The following is a 17,413-nucleotide window of genomic DNA, read 5'->3' on the forward strand; positions in this document are numbered from 1 at the left end:
GTGCCTACAGCGTAACCCGGCACTGCAGTAAATATGATGTAGGGCCCTATCCAGGCTACTCACAGTAATTTATCATTGTGAATATGGTCGGGATAATATGGAGTTCCTCCGCTCACCTTTCTCGTAAAAGCTAATGAGGCTTATTCTCGCTTAGCAGGGTGTGAACCTACACAGGAATAGACACCGCAACACCCGGCCAAAAGTCACAGCGCGCCGGGGGGTGATCGAAAGCGACATTCTCAAAACCCTCAAGGTTGACAACAAACTTCTCATGCGTTGTGCCCAGTTCCGCCAGCGCGGACTGCTATTGAGGCTAGACAAGACCTCCTGATCGTGTCATTGAGCGGCGGGTCGCCCGATGAGGTGGAGCGGTTGAAGGCGGAGGGTAGGAAGTACGTATCCTCTTTTCAACTGGGCGTATGTGGAGATGAAGGCTTCGCCATTGAAGCGCTTGCTCTGGACGGCCTAGCTCAGCGTTTGCATCAGGAACCCGGTTTCTGTCTCATGACGGGGGCCCAGGTGGATATGCTGACCCGTACTCGTCGCCCTTAGTGATGGTGTAACGACCGCAATAAGGACGTCAACGCCGAGGGCACGCAAATACGCCAATCGGCTATTGCTGGCAGCGGTCTGGACTAGATTGGATTGGACTGATTCCGTCTCAATGCAGCTGTCTCTTCAGATCAAGAGTATGAAGCTCTTCTCAAGCCGATGGCGACGTATAGCTCCACCACCATTGTGTCTAAGATAAGGGACAACAACAACAACCCTCTGTAGTTTCATGTCTGGATCGTGTGCCACCAAAAATGAAAAGCAAAAAAGAGATTGCGTCAGCGGGGAGTCGAACCCCGATCTATTGCTTGGAAGGCAACAATGCTAACCGCTACACCACTAACGCTGATGTTGTAGAAACAGCAGCATGATTTTCACCTTCTACACAAGTTTCACTGTCATAAGCATTCTCGCAGGTCCAGGTAACCTCAGCGCCGCTATCAGTCCAGAGGGCGATGTTGTTCAAGACGATATGGGTGTTTGTATCATTTGTGGAGCACAATAATTGAATCGTAGGGCGCGAATTGTCCGAGTAGAACCTAGGCCAGTTCTAAAACAAGTGCCACGCAGTTCTCAGCAGCCGTGCGGTACAGGATTCCGTCATGTTGCAGCACAATGCCTGTCGCACTGCTGAGGGTGACCGTGCTTGAGATGTAGTAGTTCCCCGAGGGTATGTACACCATTCCCCCACTCGCACAGTCATCCAAGGCATCCTGGAGAGTGGGCCCGACGTCGTTGGTGCTATCGCTTTCGACCGCTCCGTAGTCGGAAATATTACAGATCTTGGCATTGGCCTTGTCCGAGTAGGAGGTCTGCGGGCCAACGCTCCCGGAGAGCTGCGCCGAGACTGTCCCAGATATCGCCCACACCACGTAGATAATCTGGAAGAAATACATTTGGAATGCTTTTCTGTTGAGGTCAAGTCACGATTGTCTTCGGGTAGGCTTTGGTTGTTGATCATGCTATGCTTCAACTCTCGAGGGATTATCTCCGGAGACCTTATATACCTCATTTTGCACTCTGTAGATATCTTGATCGACAACAGCCATAACACCGTCGCAACACGGGCAGAAATGACCCGTGTACGTCACTCACTGAGACACCTCAGAAGATCTATTCGTAAGGCGAATAGCATGGACTGTCCATCGTTGACAGAATCAATCAGCCAGTCGATCAGACCTCCTCCTCGCACCGGGTCCATGATCCTCCGAGGGGACACTGTCAGTAGCCGACCCGTGTGAGACATTTTCATCACTGCGGCCTGCACCCGACAGGATGATTTCCCATGCCCAGTTCCAGTAAAGCAGGGGTAATTTCCCCACAACTTGGTACAGGTGAGTGGAGAATTGTGGTGGATAAATAAGTGTCCGTGGAGGGGCTCGGGCACCGAGTCCGTTTGCTTCAATGGTAGAGTCCTATTCGGGTCAACTGCTTCAGATGGTGGATATGAGCACAGACACCGAATCGCTCGCGGATGGTCGTAGAATATCGTTTCGGCAATTCCAGTGCGTTACTGCGTCGCTGTTGACATTCAGCTGTCAACTTCGACGTATGGAAGTGGTGGTGTGAAATACGCTTGATCAGTGAAAGGAGTGAAAAGTGATCAAGAAAGTTGGAAGATGAAGATGGAGGGAAAGTGAAGCTGCGACAAGAGTCACGTGCTGGTATGTCCAGCGAGCCTGCTATGACAGAGGATGTCGCCTCCAAGGTTCTCTTTGTGTCGGCGTCCCTAATCTCCGCCTCTGAGCCGTTGTGTTCCCTTCGAACTCAGAAGATTCATTACAACGGTAAGCACTTGTCTTCCTTTCACCCTTGAAACGACAATAAGATCCTGAAGATACGACATTTCCAAGAACAGGGCCTGTTTAGACAACCGGTAAATACGTGTGGGTGGTTCGATTGTTCAAGTTTCCTCATGTATGGTCACTAATTAATCCCTCCGAGTCCTACAGAAGTCTCTACCTACAGCTTCGACCAGCAATCCAATGCTTACACTTGCGAGGGTCCCTCTCCTCAGAAAATCTGGACAACTTCAATTCAACAGAATTTTTCATCCTCTTCATCGACCAAGAAATACCGCTTCATCCCCGCTGAATCAACACAGCTTCTCCGGCTCCCACCCAGACTTTCCTCTGTTGCACCTTCTCATACACCGCGGTGCCAACGATCTTCCCCTGTGCATTCACAGACTGGCCCGCCAGCGTGATGTTCGCGGCCACGTCTACTCCCGGGTTGGTCAATCTCATCACCTTGGCATTTTCCCAGCCGGTCGCCGGCAGCTCGAGGGCCGTGTAAGGGCGCTCGGTTGCAGTGAAGGTGGAATTCCACACTGACAAGCTGACGGCAACGAGGGACTCCAGCTTTCCCTGGCTGTAGACGGCGTACGCACCAAAGTCGGTGGTGTTGACAAGCACCTCAGTTTGCTTGTTGCCGCCTGAGAAGACGTGAGCATTGAACAGGGCGGCATAGTAAATGGGGAACACGGTGGGCGCCGTCTCGTTGAAGGTCACAGGCAGCCAGCTGGCGTAGGGGTACCGCGTCCCCATGTGGAAATGCACACGTTCCACCCGTAGCGACGACAGGTACAGCACGTAATCGACTGCCCAGACCGCCGCCGCCATTACGTCCGAGATCCCTCGCGCGCCCTGACACGAGATCGAGTTGGTCTCACCCAAGACGTAAGGGATGCCTGACGCCGTGGTGACGTTGCCCAGATAGTCGTGATACCACACCCGCGACAGCACATTCGTACGGTCAAAGATCGTGGTCGCGATCGTGGGGCCTACCCCGCTGTAGTCACAGGCGGCACCCATATACTATAACCCTGATGGTCAGTTATTATTTCCAGTTCAAGCACGGCTCCAAAGGGACAAGGGAAATAAAGGATAGATTTAGTGCAGCCTACCTCATGGTCAGCCACGCTCTTCGCCTTGTTCACGCGCATCCCATCCGCTTCGGCATTCTCCACGTTCCAATCCGTTGCTGCTGTAACATGGCGCGGAGCTTCAAAAGCACATCCCTGAAACAGCTGTTCTGCGTCGTGTTGGGTGAGGTTCTCGCTGATGGCCGACGCATACTCGTTCCACTGATTGACATAGTCTTGAACTGTCCAGTTCGCTGGTCGTCGTTGGCCTCCGGCCCATGCTGCATATAACGCCCCACGTCAATCGATCAGTGAAATGAACCGTGTAGTCCGGGATTCGAACGAAACAGAAGAAGAATTGGGGTTGGGAAAGGAGTCCAAACGCACAGTCAACCTCATTTCCAATCTCAAATCCGTAAAGAGCATCCCCGATGGCATGATAGGCAGCATGAGCCTCGAGAACACACTGCGCCAATCCATTCCCCACCTCAAACAGAGTTTCGTTCTCAGCATTAAAGAAGTTCAGACCTTAAAGTCATCCACGTCAGTATTCTTCGCCTTTCATCCGCATTTTGGAGGCTTTTTTGTACCAAAGATATACTGAGACCCAGCGGGAAATTGCCGGAAGGACTGCAGAAACGCCGGGCCAAAGTACGAGTGACGCGGCTGGCTGGAGGCAATTGAATCAAACGGATCTATCAACGCCTCTGTCTGGTCGGGATAGTAGACCGCCGAGTTCTGCGTACTCCCGCCCACCCGGAAGATGGGGGCCTTGCCGGCAATGTCTTTGAGGTTCTGGATGACCTGGCGCGAGAAGAGGTTGGGGTGTCTGTGGAAACGATCCAGCTATACATTAGACCCATGCTTCTTTGCTCCACCTCTCGGAGTTTCAAGGGTGAGAAAGAAGCTCACGTATCATTCCCAGCGTAGTCCACAATATAGCAGAATTCAATGGAGAAGGAGTGGTAGTCAGCATCATGCACAGGCTTCTCAGGGCGAGGTGACGAGGCAGGGGCCAGCGAAACTGTACTGGTCACATTGTACACCGTAGCAGCGATTGCCCAGCTCCCCAATTGGAGAAGATTGCACAAGGCGAGTAACAGATATAGAGAGGCGTTCATAGCGAAGATTGTAGATTGGCGATAAGAGGCACACTGTAGACAACAGCATTTTCGTCCCGACGAAACATCGCACGCATCTGCGTATTTGTGTATCTGCGTGTGATGACCCTGCAGTCACTCGGTTGATCTCGTCCCGAGTACGAACTCCAGTCGTTCTCTTAGCCGGCAGTTTTTCCTCCAATGACCACCCTGTTGCAGCTGCAAGCACAAGCCGCAACACATCTTGGGTTCTCAATGCTTGATTCCCCGCATTGTCGGCGTATGATTATTATGTTGGACTTGAAGGATTCAATAGCCGATGCCTATCATGGCTGTGCCTGATGCCCCCAATGACGTACGTGTATCGTGGACGAGGCAGTCTGTAGATCAGTCCTCTTCTGACACGGAAGGCGTAAAACATCGAGTAGGAACACGGAGTCTGTGGAAAGAGTATCTTAGCTCATACAAGGTGATCGTCAGCCTCTAACCATGATGTCTGGAAGCAGTGGTGAGATATGTTTGATTGATTGATGGAGGAAAGGCAATCAAGATGGTGGAGGTAATGGCGCGATGTGAATCACGTGATATTCTGCGCAATGGCCTGCTCCAACAGTACCTTTTCATGTCAGAGACCTCAACTTCGCGTTTCCTAAGTTAAGCCACTATTCGTCCAATGTCAATTCACAAAATATGAATGCAATTTGTCTATGCTATAGTATACTTCTGACTAGGTTCCTTCTAGATAGTACACGATCCGTCATTTTCATGGTCCCCAGGCGCCTGTCACAACGAGAGCATTATATGAACGCTCAATCAAGCAATTGCCGAGTGAACACCCCTTCATAATCCCACTCTCGTTTCAACCGACGCAGCTTCTCAAGTCGCGCTTCCCCGCGGTATCGTCTATGGATAGGTCCAGTGCGGGTTCCGTTTTGGAAGTCCACAAAACGCGACTCGTCCGTTCCACGCATGATGGCAATGCACTGTTCGTTATAGCTGTTCACCTTGCCCCGGTTGGCTGCGTCTGTATGCCAGATCAAGTTGTTCCTAGCGTCACCCCGGCAGAGTTAGCATTCTTACTCATGAACAGCGGAAAGGAGGCACATACTGCCAGTAGCGAATGTCATGCAGCGATTGAGCCGAGTCCACATCAGGCGCCTTGACAGGCCTTGCATCCCACTGGAAATTAAACGCAGTATTGATTGCATCAGGACATTCTTTGACCATTCTCTCCCATAACTTGACCGTCTGCACAAACGCATCCTCATTGAATTCATGCAGCCCTACCACGCCGAACTGCTTAAAGTCACCCTTAGCGCACAGGACCTCCCGCGCATCACTTGCATTCTGCACTGGTACCTCTCCTCCAGTCACCATCACCGGCTGCAGCTCGTACAGTGGCCCAAAGGGCACATGCGGATCCTCGTCACCCGTGTACCGCGCGGAGATAACCAGCGAGGGCACGCGAGCCGGCGGAGGGGCCATGATCATCATCAAGCCAGCCGTCGCATGCTGCCCGTCTGCCATGAGCGGCTTCATCACGCGAGCGACCTCCGCCGCGCGATGCAGCGGGAAGACGAACGCCCCAACCCAGATAAGGCCCACCTGCTTTCGCAGCAAAGAAAGCGAATGAGCACGAACAGTCAGCTGGGTGACAAGCCCGAAGAACTGGCCAGCACCGCGTAGCGCCCACAAAAGATCCGGATTCTCGAATTCCGTCACCTCCACAAGTGTTCCGCCGTTCGTGGCGGTGATGACCCGCGCGGAGATTATTTGGTCAGACCCAAACCCGGTGATGGAGGAGGTGATGGAAGCGCCTCCGCCGAGGAAGTACGGGATTGCGCCAACAGTGTTGCCGTTTCCGAGAGCTAGAGGGATTCCATATGAGTATTAGCAATGAGAGAAAGAAACAGCGTTGGGGGCGATTGAACTACCTGTAAATAACCCTGCTTCCGCGAGGCGCAGGCCCACCTGTTTGGACAGGACCCCGCCGACTATGGTGGCCGTTCTTGCTGCTTTATCTACCGAAATATGGGTATAGTTACTCAGATCGATGATGACGCCGCCTTCGCCGATCGTAGACCAAGCACTGTGGCCTCCGCAAGTAGGTACAAACGGGATAGAGGACCGAAGTGCCCATCGAACCTGCACCAACATCAGCACATATGCCCCGATACTCGGGCTTCTTGCTACCGGGGCCTCACAGTTTTGAGACAGTCTTCTTCGGTGCTCGGCAGGATGATCGCAGTCGGGGTTTGGTGGTCGATATTAGTCCAACGCCTCAGGCGTTGGCTGAATTCCGGGGTCCCAGGGTCTTGCAGAATTTTGCAGTTGGGGGCAACTGTTGCCTGAAGAGCTGGAAGCTGGGATAAAACCTGAGCGGACATGATTGAGAAGATGGGTCAGAAAGAAAGGCCAAGAAAGTGGGCATTGGAGAAGACCAAATGAGACGGCTACAGCCGGCTTATATATTCGAGGTGGGGTTGACACGTTCAGGTAAACCGTAAGATGTAGTAAGCTGACCCCCCTATAGTACATACTTTGTATAGCTTCGAGTGGGTCTTTCATGCTACTTGACGGTTTGTCGGACTCTGTCAAATTCGAACCAATAAATCTACTCCTGGCAGCGTCGTCTAACACGAGAGAACCGAGATGGAGAGAGCCACAGACGACAGGCTGTTCACTCCAAATAACCAAGCGCAGAACAAAGAATATAGGAAATCCGAGAAGATGAGTCGCAATAGCATGAACCGAATTATAGTGATCATATGCTGCGTACCAAGAGGAATGAATATCGAAGGAGATTTCGCCAGTGATTACCTACTGTCCCTATTGATCATTCGCAGCTGTTAGCAAACCAGATTAATCCCACGCTTGTAAATCTCCCTTCTATCAATGTAGCAATCGAATGGGACCAGATGTGAACCAACCTCCGAAACCTTTCCCCAATGTCAAGTTGCCGTTGAGCAGCTGGAACCCGAAGCGGCTAACCGATGGAACAATAATCCGGTCAATAGCATATTGCGCGGACTTCGAAGCAGTGGGGTTGGAGTTGATCTAGAATGATAAGCCTTGTTGGCGCAGTATGCTTGGCTCCATCTTGTCTTTACTGCGCAAGCGAAGCTCGTGATCCATCAACCCTGTGCCCCCGGCCGGCACCTAGTACGCGCGTGAAAGCTGGTTACTGAAACTTAAAAGGGAACGGAAAGATCGCGATCAGGATGAGTATTTTGAGTATTGTGTGTCGAGGCAGGTAATCAGGAACACGCTGGGCAGAACGGATACCCAACCCACTGAACAGATATATTTTGTCAATTTGGTGGCCATTTAGTGTAGACAATTTAAGGAATATGTATTGCCAGCGATAGAAAAAAACGGTTTGCCTCACTTGCAAACGACATGAGCCTCGCCATGATAGCACCAAGAATGTCGCATCTAATGACTGCTAAGTGCACTGGGCAAGTCGAATCACCCCCCCCCCCGGTTCTGATATCACGAAGGCGGTATAGAGCGAGATTCTGCCGATGGGTGCGGTGGGTCTTTCCCCCGCAACTCGCATTCCCGAGAATGCACCGGACCGCCTTCTTATCCCAGACACCACAACAAGACATATATTTCACAACCGGTATTCACTTGGCAACCAGCAGGGCCTGTGGCGTACTTGGGACACGCTGGCTGATCGTAGAGGCAAACGCCCCAAGTCCTGCGTCCGAATCCCGGCTTGGCACTTCCAGACGCTGGCTCTACCAATTTCGGGATTCAACGGTATGAAAACACCCGGGGATAAGAGGGGTTTTCGTAGCCCGCGATGGCGGGCGAGCTGTTTTTTGGTTACTTCTTCTGGAATTCATTTTGTTTTTATCTAGAAAGCAATGACATACTGGTGTTGACTAACTGAAACTTTTGACAACAGCTCTGCTTTGATGGATGAGTGTGTTCATCAGTTCAAGTTGGAGGAATTGGTTTTGGCAGCCTGATCTCCCTGAGACAGATTGTTGTGTTGATTTCCACACCTTGGAAGTCCTCTACCTCTGTACCTCCCTCACTCAGGTCTTCCTCATGGCCAAGGCCGACACACGACGTTCCGTTGTAGACCCTTTTGTGTACCTGCCGGGGTGGGTCGATGGGCATCCTAGGACTGTCGCGCATGCGTCCTGGCGTCCTGAGTATAGCCTTCGCAAGTGCAACGCCGCTCGGTACATTGATCGAGATCACAGATATAGAACTTTCGAGGACAGCCCATTGAGCGTACTCCATCGTTGCACAGATCAGCTTGGCGGATCCACAAGGATCGCCTTGGGCTATCACGATGAGACGTATGACAGACATCACAACAACCGAATAGGCCATGAAGAAGGTAATGAGGACGAGGAGGCGGCGACGGAGACTTGTTTTGAGGCGGATGATAAGCGGGACTGGGAGGAGGAGAACATAGAGGTCTATCAGGCAAGAGAGGCTCGCTGTCGATACGTACCAGGGGTAGAGCTCAATGCAGGTGCCCGACAGCGTGGGATTCCATGCTCTAGCGATCGGTCGACACTGGAAAACAGTACTGATCCAGACAGATACAAGCCAGCCCGCGACGAGAGAGCCCGCAATCCACAGGAGAATCCGGAAGACGCGATTATGCACGCCAAAAACGCGGGCGTAGAAGAAGATGGCGGACATTTTGGTGAAGCAGATGGCCCCGTTAAAGAAGAACAGAGCCGCGAAGAGGTACGGAAACCCAAGGCCCGGGTGATTAGAAAGGCCCATCTTGAGCCATAGGATTATGAGGGATAGATAGGGCACTTCGGACAGCTGTGCGTAATAGATCAGTTGGTCTGTGCTGTATCATATACCTAAGCCCCATACCAGAGAGAGGATGGCGAAGTGATCATCCCACCACCACAGGGGGTGGTCGGCGATGGATTTGCTCGCTATTCGAACGGTGGTAGACAATGTTGTGAGCACGATAAAGACAATATTGAGAATGAACAACCTTGGTTTGGCGTCGGGTGAACAAAGCGATGTATCTGCCATTATTGTAATTTGCACTGCAAGATGAAACTGAGTCCGACCAAAGTCATGCCAGCTGTTAAGCTGACTATCTTATATTACACGACCTGAATGAGTTCTCAGCTAGTGTCTAAAATGGGGCAGGACAGCCGCAGGGTGCCCGGGTGCAAATCTGCATCGGTCTGTGTAGCGTCTTCATGGAGTGCCCGGATAGTGATGACGCATCGGAGCATATATAAGTGGAGAAGCATCCCTGATCCCGTATGTCTTGATGTTCCCGAATCTGACCTTGTGCGACCGGGTAGAAAGCACAGTTGACTGCCAACCTATCAAGGAAGCGATCTTTGATGTTTGTGCCCACAAGCTGAGGATGATCCCTCTGACGTTGCACGAGTTCGTTCCAGGAAACAATATCCTAATGATATCAAGCTATCGTCCCCTGTGGGCCCTTTGCATTATCAACTCACGATGTTCATCCCTCAGTCCAAGCTGCCTTCGGAATCCTATGATCAGATCCCTAGGGTTGAGTAGAATAGCGGAGAGTCTGCTGGCGTCGAATCACTCTGATCAAACACCTCCTCGTCCTCCCCCCTGAGTCCTCGCCACCACTCACTTTGCCGCACAAGCTCTCCATCTTCGCCGCCCAGCAGTGCCCAATACTTCTTTAAAAACCAGACTTTGGCCTCCCAACTGCGGACATCCCACGGTGTGCCTGTTGGATGACGTCCAACCGAGTTTTGTCTGTCCCGTTTCCCCATGCCAGCTCCTCCCCAGCAGACCAAGCCGGAAATTATATCATCCATGAACTCATCTTCATCCAGCTCAGCTTGAAGGATCAGTAGATTTCTTCGCAGTGTTGGGAAAGGCAAAATGTCAATGTAAGGGTGGTGCTCAATCATTATTTGTTCACGGTTTGGCCGCAGATCCGGTTTCAAGGTCTTGAATATTCTTTGCACTGTGCCGACCATGTTTGCCTTGACCAGCTCATCCGCACAGGCTGCGCTTGGCCGGTAGAACGGCGAAAAAGACTCGTCGGCACACAGCATCGATTCGTTGACCCCGATGTGTGTTCCGAGGGTATACAGTGCTGTCATGGTGCAGACCAGGTCAATGCGGATGTGGTTAGTATATGGATCCGCAGCTGGCGCACCGGGTTCGAGCATAATGATGCGAATTTCACCTGAGCGGAACGGGTAAGGACTGTGGGTCTGCACGCGGATGTGGGGCTTGAGGCAGCCGCATTTGATGGCGATGACGCGGTGTGAGCCACCATTGTTGTCGCCATGGTCGTCTGGGATGAGAAAGGACGGCTCGGATTGAGATTGAGCGCGCACTATGCTCGACGCTGATAACGGCTGATCTGACTGCGGGTCACTAGTGGTAAAATCCCGTAAGCTTGAAACAGAAGAGACATTGTCGGAAAGCGAAGCCTCTACAGAAGTATCCCAAATACTAGGTACCGACAGATCATCCGGCGGGGGTGCATAGATTGTGGAGTCGAACATCGCGAGGGATGATGAGGTACAATCGAGGTTAGTGGCACATGTTGAAGGTTCCCACAGTGAAAGGGCTGCTGAAAACTCGTCCAGTGATGTGCATGGATTTCCAGGAATGCCCGCAGATGGAAAGGGGACTGATATCCCCGAGACTTCAGAGGCCGGGATGCCATTTGTAGCGATGTGGGGCAGAAAAGTCGAAGGCCCTTGCGCTACGGCCGCTTCCGAGGTGTCATTCTCCACAGCTGCTGTTCTTTCAACCGCATGGTTCTGCGCAGCCGATGCTGCGAGTGCCTCGAGGTTCTCTAGCCGTTTGCGAAGCTTCTCTCCTGAAAGAAAAACAGAGAATTAGTACTGACAAGATCAAGCATTTGGGTATAATCAGACACCAGACACCAAAGTCAGCAGTGACATGCACTTACTGTACTTTTTCTGGGCTTGAATGTTCTGTTGCCTCCTCTTCTCTGGGTCGCGGCGGACGGGCTTCCGTTTTGCACTTCCGGTACTGTCACTGGGCTCTGTGGAACCCTGGGTCTGCATCGGCATAGCGTATTGTAATTAACCAGGGACGGTCCTTGAAGGCGAGAATATCAGCGAGGACCGCGGGGCGCTTGTTGTGAAATTGTCAAACGAGGTCTGAAGAAGCGGCGGCCAGGCCATGGCTGATGTCAGCCATATCACGCCTTTCCCTAATAGGGCTAGTGCTAACTTTTTCGCTCTATGCATGTGGAGCTGGCAGACAGGGCAGTCCCTCACAAATCCATTTGTTCCGTAATCCTATCCTGCCAACGCACAAATACGCTGGCACGTTACTATTTCCATGATTTACTCAGAAAGCTCCGGTAGGATGACCAACATCGAAGAAACAATTTTGGCTTCTGTGCTAACTAAATAGGTAGGTAAGAAGTACATTGATCAAAGCATAAGAGCTCATCCCCATATCACTTGTAGGCTAACGTCAGTGTCCTTGGTTCAATTCAGGAGGCTTGCCACCGTCATGGCGCTATCTCCACTGGAGGTCTGTCCGACAATTACATGTCCACGCCGCTGGAAGAGTCCTCGTTGATGACACCACCAGATGAGGTCAAGGTCGAAGCCCAAGTAGCACTGGAGTCATGGCTTGCGGTGACGTTGATACCGAGGGTAACCCAAGCCAAAATACCATCCTCGATCGAATCGCCCAACAAAGCATACTCGAAGAACGGGTCGGAGTCGCTATCTTCGGTTTCAACTATGACCACATGATCATCCGCATTCTCGGTGATGGCCACCGTGCTGGTGTTGTAGGGATAGGTGGCCTCAACCTGCGAGATCAGATCCTGGTCAAAGAACAACTGCCCGATGTGCGGAATATGTCCCCCAGTCAGCGTGTTGTTGGGAAGGAGCTGAGCGCCGACGTGAGCAATGACATGGACGTGAGTCGCGCGGCCTGAATAGTGGCCGGGAAAAACAGTCTTGAATCCGGCAACACCGTCCGCGTCAGTCTTCTGAATACCGCGGAGAAAGGTCTTGTCGAGGTTAGAGGCGTCGTTGCCGTTGCCGTTCATGCTGCTCTGGACTCCAGAGTAGATACCGGTGGAGTTGCAGTTCCAGACATCCCAGTAGAGATCCTGGATGGGCTCGCAGGTGTTGATGTCGATGAATTGACCGTCCAGGATGATAGGGACTCCGGCTTCTCCATCGGAGATGTCGTGGCGGATAAGCTCACCCTTCACCCAGAAAGGACCGACTTCACCCTCTGGAGCAAGGATGCAGACTGGGTCTTTCGAGAACAGCTCCGACTCAGAAGTGTTAGGCGTCACATGGAGGGAGGAGTGGTGCGAAGTGTTCACCACCTTCTCCGTATCACGGAGGCCGAGGGAGCGCTTCTTGTACTTTTCGAACAAGGCTGCGCGGCGGGAAGCAGCTCGTTCATGGACGCCTCTCTTCTCGAGCTGTCCAGCGCATTGGCTGAGACTCCGGTGAGCATTGTGCAGGAACGCACGCTTGGAAACATCGGTAAAAGAGCTAGGCTCATGGGCACCAGGATGCGCCATGGCGACTCCGGCCAGCGAGAGTGCGATGGCTTGCTTGAGCTGAAGTAGCTGCATTTTGACTTGATTGGGAGGAAAGAGCTCGAAGGACGATCAGAGTGTGGAATGGTTGCTGGAATTGAATCCCTCGAAGACCATGAACGTAACCTTTATATATCCTCACACTCCGTGGCCCAAGTCCACCGCACTCATTAGTCTTGATGTCCACGCAATGCACTCTACTGTTCATCTTGTTGATGCGGTACTCAATGCCGCTCCAAGGCCCCTGTAAACGCGTCATCGTCGTCGTGAGCAATCTTGGCTAGTTGTTCGGGGTAGGTCCTCGTCCAGATGCACCTGAACAGCGGACTGGAGAAGACGAAGTTAGTTGCAGGTCAGAGAGGCCCTGGCTGACGAAATGGAGGACTGTGATTGATGGAGGCATGTGCAGTCGAGCATTCAAGATGAAGCATCTGGGCGGGATGTGGATCCGGTGTCGGACTTGGCTCTTGGCAGCTTCCGCGTCTCGGGCCCTTTTTCTCCACGATCGACACTTCCGCCTTCCCTCTGCAACTGGGCTGCATCCATGGATGTTTTCTCCCGCGTCGATCCCAGCTTCAAACCCTTGCAAATGTCGGCGCGAGCAATGCCGCTGACTCATCCGCATCCCAATCCATCCCAATCCAGTCAAGTCGACTTTTTTTTAGTATACCTTCATTCCTCCCCGCGGTCCAGGCAACACCCAACTCCTGCCGGAATTGAGAAGCCGATGACTGAGCAGCCCGAAGTCATTCAGGGAATCTGTGTCGCCAGGATCAAGAACGTTGCAGTGGATCTATCGGATCCCTGGTTTGCTAGGTAGAGATACCCCGCTAGCATGAGTGGTCAATCTTCGTCTCAACGTGCTGGTGGCCGTGTCCGAAGTGCTTGTGATCTGTGCAGGCAGAGAAAGGTTAGTAATTGCTTGCATTTTGTGGTTACTCTGCATCAAGGGGATGTGACATTAGCGCAACTAAGGTGCTGAACCAAGGGTGTTTTAGATCCGCTGCGATAACGTCCAGCCTGTCTGTGAGACATGTCGTCTTGCCTGCGTGCCGTGCACCTTCACAGATCAACCTGAGCTGCCCCGAAAAAGCCTTCGAGAGTAAGCATTATCGCATACTCCATCCTCCAGCACTAATCGATATGGCAGTCAGCTCCAGGATGCCAGAGCGCGAATACAAGAGCTAGAAGCGCAATTGGCCGTGCACCGTTCTTCGCCTATCACAGACACCAGCGAGCGAAGTAACTCCGACACCTCGGCGAGTCCTTGGCTTCACTTAATGACTCTGGACCACCTTCCAGACGGTCATAATCTAGACACTTCTTTGGCGACGTTTCAAGGAGAGATTGCCCACTGCGGAGTGGGGAAAGCCGGCTCCATTCAACGATCGTCGTTCTTCTCTACAGTCTATGAGAAAACCGGCTCTCCAATCGATCTCGACCACTTTCTTACCCAGGCGGCACAGTCACTCAAATTCCAAGGCCTCTCGGAACGGAGAGGCCCCAAGCGGGCGCTGTCGCCTAAATGGCCCTCCACGTCTCTGGTCCAGCACTCAATAAATCACTATTCCAAAAGCGGGCTCTATTCTATCTTCCCGGTTGCGAATGCTGATGCGTTGAACGAATTGGTTGAGGAGGGTGTACTGGACCATCAAGATGGCACTATTCCCGCAGCTAAGCTGGCATGTCTTTTTGCATTCACTGCGATGATGAGCGTGATGCATCGACTCGATTCGGCTTTCGTCGATGCTGAACCTGATGCTTACATCCAGGCTGCGTTGTGCCTCGTACCCAGAGTTCTGATGGAGCAGCCCACAATCCGGGGCCTGGAAGCGATTGTTTTGATTGTATGTCACCCAAAGTTACCAGACGGCAATGCAGCTGACTTGCGCAGATGACTTACGTGATGCCGGGTGCTCAAGTTGAACAAGGTCAAATGCTCCTCTCTCTAGCTACTCGAATGATTCTGAGCCTCGGCGGCCATCGATATTCAGCCATCCACGAGCCAGAAGGGAGACACCTCCGAGCTCTGTTCTGGTTCTGCTACGGTGCAGATAAGAACATGGTCATTCGCTACAACTGCTCGCCGCATTTCATCGACATTGATTGCGAGCTTCGGATCCCGGACAACTATGTCTTATCGTCCTCCGACCACCAATTCTTCTCGAGGCCACTTTCAAATGACGAACTCCTCTTCCCCTCTGACGTCCGACTCTCCCTCCTCAAATCCAAAGTCTACCATCTGCTCTACTCCGACAGCGCTCGAAAACAGCCCGAGGCGCGTCGCCTGCAACACATCCGCGAATTAGACCAGGAGCTGACCGACCTCAAGGCCACATTTCCGGTCAGCTGCTGGCCGGACCTCTTCGCCACAGAGACGGCACCCAACTACACCTTCCACGACCTGAGTCTGCGGGGCGTATGCCTCCACCTGGAGTTCTATTTTCTGGTTGGCAAAATCCACGGGGCGAGTGGCGCTGTCGGCAGCAGCAGGAGCAATCCCAGCTGGTCCATCCTTCCATCCAGCGCCGAGCTGTTCCACCAAGAATCCCGATCGATCCTCACCTACATTTGTCGGACGCGGGAGTTTCTCAATTGGCACACATTCTGGTGAGCTGCGTGCTTCCCCCTCGCTCCTTTGCCAGCGCATATACCCTTACTGACATTGAGTGATCCAGGATCTACGCTCAATTCCTCCTTACCGGCGTCTTCTCGCTCTTCCAATTCCTCATCACCTACCCTGCCGCGCCGTCTTACACGAACGATATACAACTGCTGCAAACCGTGGTAGATATCTTTGTCGATCTAGACAGGAACGAATCGTCAGACATGAGGGGACGATTCCCGCCGTTCTATTTCACCGTGTGTCTAGTCAAGCGGTTGATGTTCCTGGCGAGGCAAGCTGCTGAGCGAGCCGCCGTGTGATGTTTAGCAGGGAAGTAGATGTAAAAAATTTCATATAGATTAATCAAGATACCACAGATCGACCAAATCCTAATTCCCCCCCTTCAACTCCTCGGCCAACACCTTATACGACCCCTCCCTAATATCCTCCAACACCCCCGGACCAGAAGGCACCCACCCCAACACCCTCCTCGCCTTCTCCCCGGACGCGCGATTCTCCGTCGACAGAAACCTCGCCACCATCTCGCCCAACCTCTCCCTGGCCTCCGCCTCGGAGAAATCCACCACCTCCACCCCGAGTACCTCCGCCAACGCCCAAAAGATCTGAGCATAAGTCACCCTCGTCTCCGCACTGGCATTAAAAGTCTCCCCGGCCGCACCCCTCCCGACCGCCAACAAAAACAGCTTCGCTGCGTCATCCACATGCACGGTCGTCGTACACTTCCCCCCACCACCCACCGTCACCAACGACCCCGTCATCTTTGCCTGCCGCATAAACCGCCCCAGCCCACTCCCCCCGCGCCCGTACACAAACGGCGCCAGCCGGACACTCAGCGCCCGAAACCCGTGCCTCGCGCCGAGGGCGAGCACGTACGCGTCCGTCTTCGAGCGCGTGTTGATCGGGTTCGGGTCCACCGGCGAGGACTCGTCGGTCTCGCGGCCGTCGGGGTGCGGCGCGTACAGCAGCGTTCCGCTCGCGAGGGCGAGCGGTTTTCCGGTGCCTGCGAGCCCGGCGGCGATGGCGTCCAGCGCGGCCATGTCTTCCGGCAGGCCGTGCGTGTCGTAGGGCGCGCTCTGGCCGAAGGTGTACGCCGTCGCGAGGCAGATCACCGCGTCGGCGGCCCGGGATTCGGTGGTGATGGTCGCGTGCGCGCGGAGGTCGCCGCGGATCGGGGTGGCGTTGTGGGTGGTGAGGTGCGCGTCGGTTTCCGGGGTGCGCGAGAGCGCCCGGATCGTGGTGAAGTTGTGGGGTGGTTGGGTGGCCTGGTGCAGGAGTTGCGTGCCGATGTAGCCGCTGCCGCCGAGGATGAAGAGGGTTTTGGGTTGGGGGGACATTCTGATTTTTGGGTTGGGGGTTTGTGGTGGTTGTGGTGGTGGTTGTGGTGGTGGTGGTGGTGGTGGTGGTGGTATAGTAATGCGGGTTGGGTTTGGTGTAGTGGGATTTGTATAGTAATGCAGGTTGGGTTTGGTGTACTATGTGGTTTTGTTGTGTTGTGTTGTGTTGTGTTGTGTTGTGTTGTGTTTGAGGATTGTTTGAGGATTAGTGGTGGTGGTGGTTTTCTAGATTGAATGGATGGGATTGAATGCAGCTTATATACCTCAGTCACCCAACTGTTATACTTTGTGAATAGTGGCGCAGTGGTGGAGTGGTGGACAGCAGTGGAGAGAATTGACTAGCGGGGTTTAGCCGGCGATTAGAAGGAGCAAACCACCGTCGGATGTTGC

The 17,413-nt window shown here is 53.0% G+C and overlaps 8 protein-coding genes and 1 non-coding gene across 9 annotated transcripts; 1 reads left to right on the plus strand and 8 right to left on the minus strand.

Moving 5' to 3' along the window:
- Nucleotides 1-826: 826 nt before the first annotated feature.
- BO86DRAFT_t79 lies at nucleotides 827-898 on the minus strand. The gene has a single exon. It is a non-coding gene; the product is annotated as a tRNA-Gly (tRNA).
- Nucleotides 899-973: 75 nt separating this feature from the next.
- BO86DRAFT_407376 (uncharacterized protein) lies at nucleotides 974-1,448 on the minus strand (the record flags this gene model as incomplete). The annotated part of the gene is made up of 1 exon (XM_025674263.1): nucleotides 974-1,448. One exon carries the CDS (start codon nucleotides 1,446-1,448, stop codon nucleotides 1,092-1,094), a length of 357 nt encoding a protein of 118 aa, XP_025530856.1. The 3' UTR covers nucleotides 974-1,091.
- A 979-nt stretch (nucleotides 1,449-2,427) lies between these two features.
- BO86DRAFT_386516 (glycosyl hydrolase family 79 C-terminal domain-containing protein) lies at nucleotides 2,428-5,031 on the minus strand. Its single transcript, XM_025671353.1, has 5 exons — nucleotides 4,328-5,031; nucleotides 4,006-4,244; nucleotides 3,803-3,943; nucleotides 3,458-3,696; nucleotides 2,428-3,368 (listed from the first exon to the last, which is right to left on the minus strand). Exons 1-5 carry the CDS (start codon nucleotides 4,534-4,536, stop codon nucleotides 2,634-2,636), a joined length of 1,563 nt encoding a protein of 520 aa, XP_025530857.1. The 5' UTR covers nucleotides 4,537-5,031; the 3' UTR covers nucleotides 2,428-2,633.
- A 136-nt stretch (nucleotides 5,032-5,167) lies between these two features.
- Nucleotides 5,168-6,902, minus strand: BO86DRAFT_355690 (FAD-binding oxidoreductase; the record flags this gene model as incomplete). Its single annotated transcript, XM_025669636.1, has 4 exons — nucleotides 5,168-5,562; nucleotides 5,624-6,383; nucleotides 6,450-6,660; nucleotides 6,720-6,902. 4 exons carry the CDS (start codon nucleotides 6,900-6,902, stop codon nucleotides 5,325-5,327), a joined length of 1,392 nt encoding a protein of 463 aa, XP_025530858.1. The 3' UTR covers nucleotides 5,168-5,324.
- A 1,501-nt stretch (nucleotides 6,903-8,403) lies between these two features.
- Nucleotides 8,404-9,779, minus strand: BO86DRAFT_210582 (uncharacterized protein). Its single transcript, XM_025666835.1, has 2 exons — nucleotides 9,370-9,779; nucleotides 8,404-9,315 (listed from the first exon to the last, which is right to left on the minus strand). Exons 1-2 carry the CDS (start codon nucleotides 9,535-9,537, stop codon nucleotides 8,461-8,463), a joined length of 1,023 nt encoding a protein of 340 aa, XP_025530859.1. The 5' UTR covers nucleotides 9,538-9,779; the 3' UTR covers nucleotides 8,404-8,460.
- Nucleotides 9,780-10,022: 243 nt separating this feature from the next.
- On the minus strand, nucleotides 10,023-11,555 carry BO86DRAFT_305668 (DUF3425 domain-containing protein; the record flags this gene model as incomplete). Its single annotated transcript, XM_025667665.1, has 3 exons — nucleotides 10,023-10,823; nucleotides 10,974-11,338; nucleotides 11,399-11,555. The coding sequence occupies 3 exons, from the start codon at nucleotides 11,553-11,555 to the stop codon at nucleotides 10,023-10,025; spliced, it is 1,323 nt and encodes a 440-aa protein (XP_025530860.1).
- A 412-nt stretch (nucleotides 11,556-11,967) lies between these two features.
- Nucleotides 11,968-13,099, minus strand: BO86DRAFT_407381 (intradiol ring-cleavage dioxygenase; the record flags this gene model as incomplete). The annotated part of the gene is made up of 1 exon (XM_025674264.1): nucleotides 11,968-13,099. One exon carries the CDS (start codon nucleotides 13,097-13,099, stop codon nucleotides 12,041-12,043), a length of 1,059 nt encoding a protein of 352 aa, XP_025530861.1. The 3' UTR covers nucleotides 11,968-12,040.
- A 516-nt stretch (nucleotides 13,100-13,615) lies between these two features.
- On the plus strand, nucleotides 13,616-15,988 carry BO86DRAFT_407382 (uncharacterized protein; the record flags this gene model as incomplete). Its single annotated transcript, XM_025674265.1, has 5 exons — nucleotides 13,616-13,973; nucleotides 14,062-14,165; nucleotides 14,214-14,910; nucleotides 14,958-15,673; nucleotides 15,742-15,988. Exons 1-5 carry the CDS (start codon nucleotides 13,899-13,901, stop codon nucleotides 15,986-15,988), a joined length of 1,839 nt encoding a protein of 612 aa, XP_025530862.1. The 5' UTR covers nucleotides 13,616-13,898.
- Nucleotides 15,989-16,029: 41 nt separating this feature from the next.
- BO86DRAFT_386518 (oxidoreductase domain-containing protein) lies at nucleotides 16,030-17,234 on the minus strand. The gene has a single exon (XM_025671354.1). The coding sequence runs from the start codon at nucleotides 17,021-17,023 to the stop codon at nucleotides 16,058-16,060; it is 966 nt and encodes a 321-aa protein (XP_025530863.1). The 5' UTR covers nucleotides 17,024-17,234; the 3' UTR covers nucleotides 16,030-16,057.
- Between the last annotated feature and the right edge of the window lie 179 nt (nucleotides 17,235-17,413).

Source organism: Aspergillus japonicus (assembly GCF_003184785.1).
Source record: "Aspergillus japonicus CBS 114.51 unplaced genomic scaffold BO86scaffold_7, whole genome shotgun sequence".
NCBI lineage: Eukaryota > Fungi > Ascomycota > Eurotiomycetes > Eurotiales > Aspergillaceae > Aspergillus > Aspergillus japonicus.

What these genes read in the sequence shown, in the direction of transcription:
- BO86DRAFT_386518 (XM_025671354.1), bottom strand. Translation starts at nt 17,023, where the DNA reads ATGTCCCCCCAACCCAAAACCCTCTTCATCCTCGGCGGCAGCGGCTAC.
- BO86DRAFT_386516 (XM_025671353.1), bottom strand. Translation starts at nt 4,536, where the DNA reads ATGAACGCCTCTCTATATCTGTTACTCGCCTTGTGCAATCTTCTCCAA. An exon ending in GACTACGCTGGGAATGATAC is followed by an intron (nt 4,245 to 4,327) that starts GTGAGCTTCTTT and finishes TCGTTTCCACAG; the next exon opens with ACACCCCAACCTCTTCTCGC. An exon ending in TGGGTCTCAGTATATCTTTG is followed by an intron (nt 3,944 to 4,005) that starts GTACAAAAAAGC and finishes GATGACTTTAAG; the next exon opens with GTCTGAACTTCTTTAATGCT.
- BO86DRAFT_210582 (XM_025666835.1), bottom strand. Translation starts at nt 9,537, where the DNA reads ATGGCAGATACATCGCTTTGTTCACCCGACGCCAAACCAAGGTTGTTC. An exon ending in ACTTCGCCATCCTCTCTCTG is followed by an intron (nt 9,316 to 9,369) that starts GTATGGGGCTTA and finishes TATTACGCACAG; the next exon opens with CTGTCCGAAGTGCCCTATCT.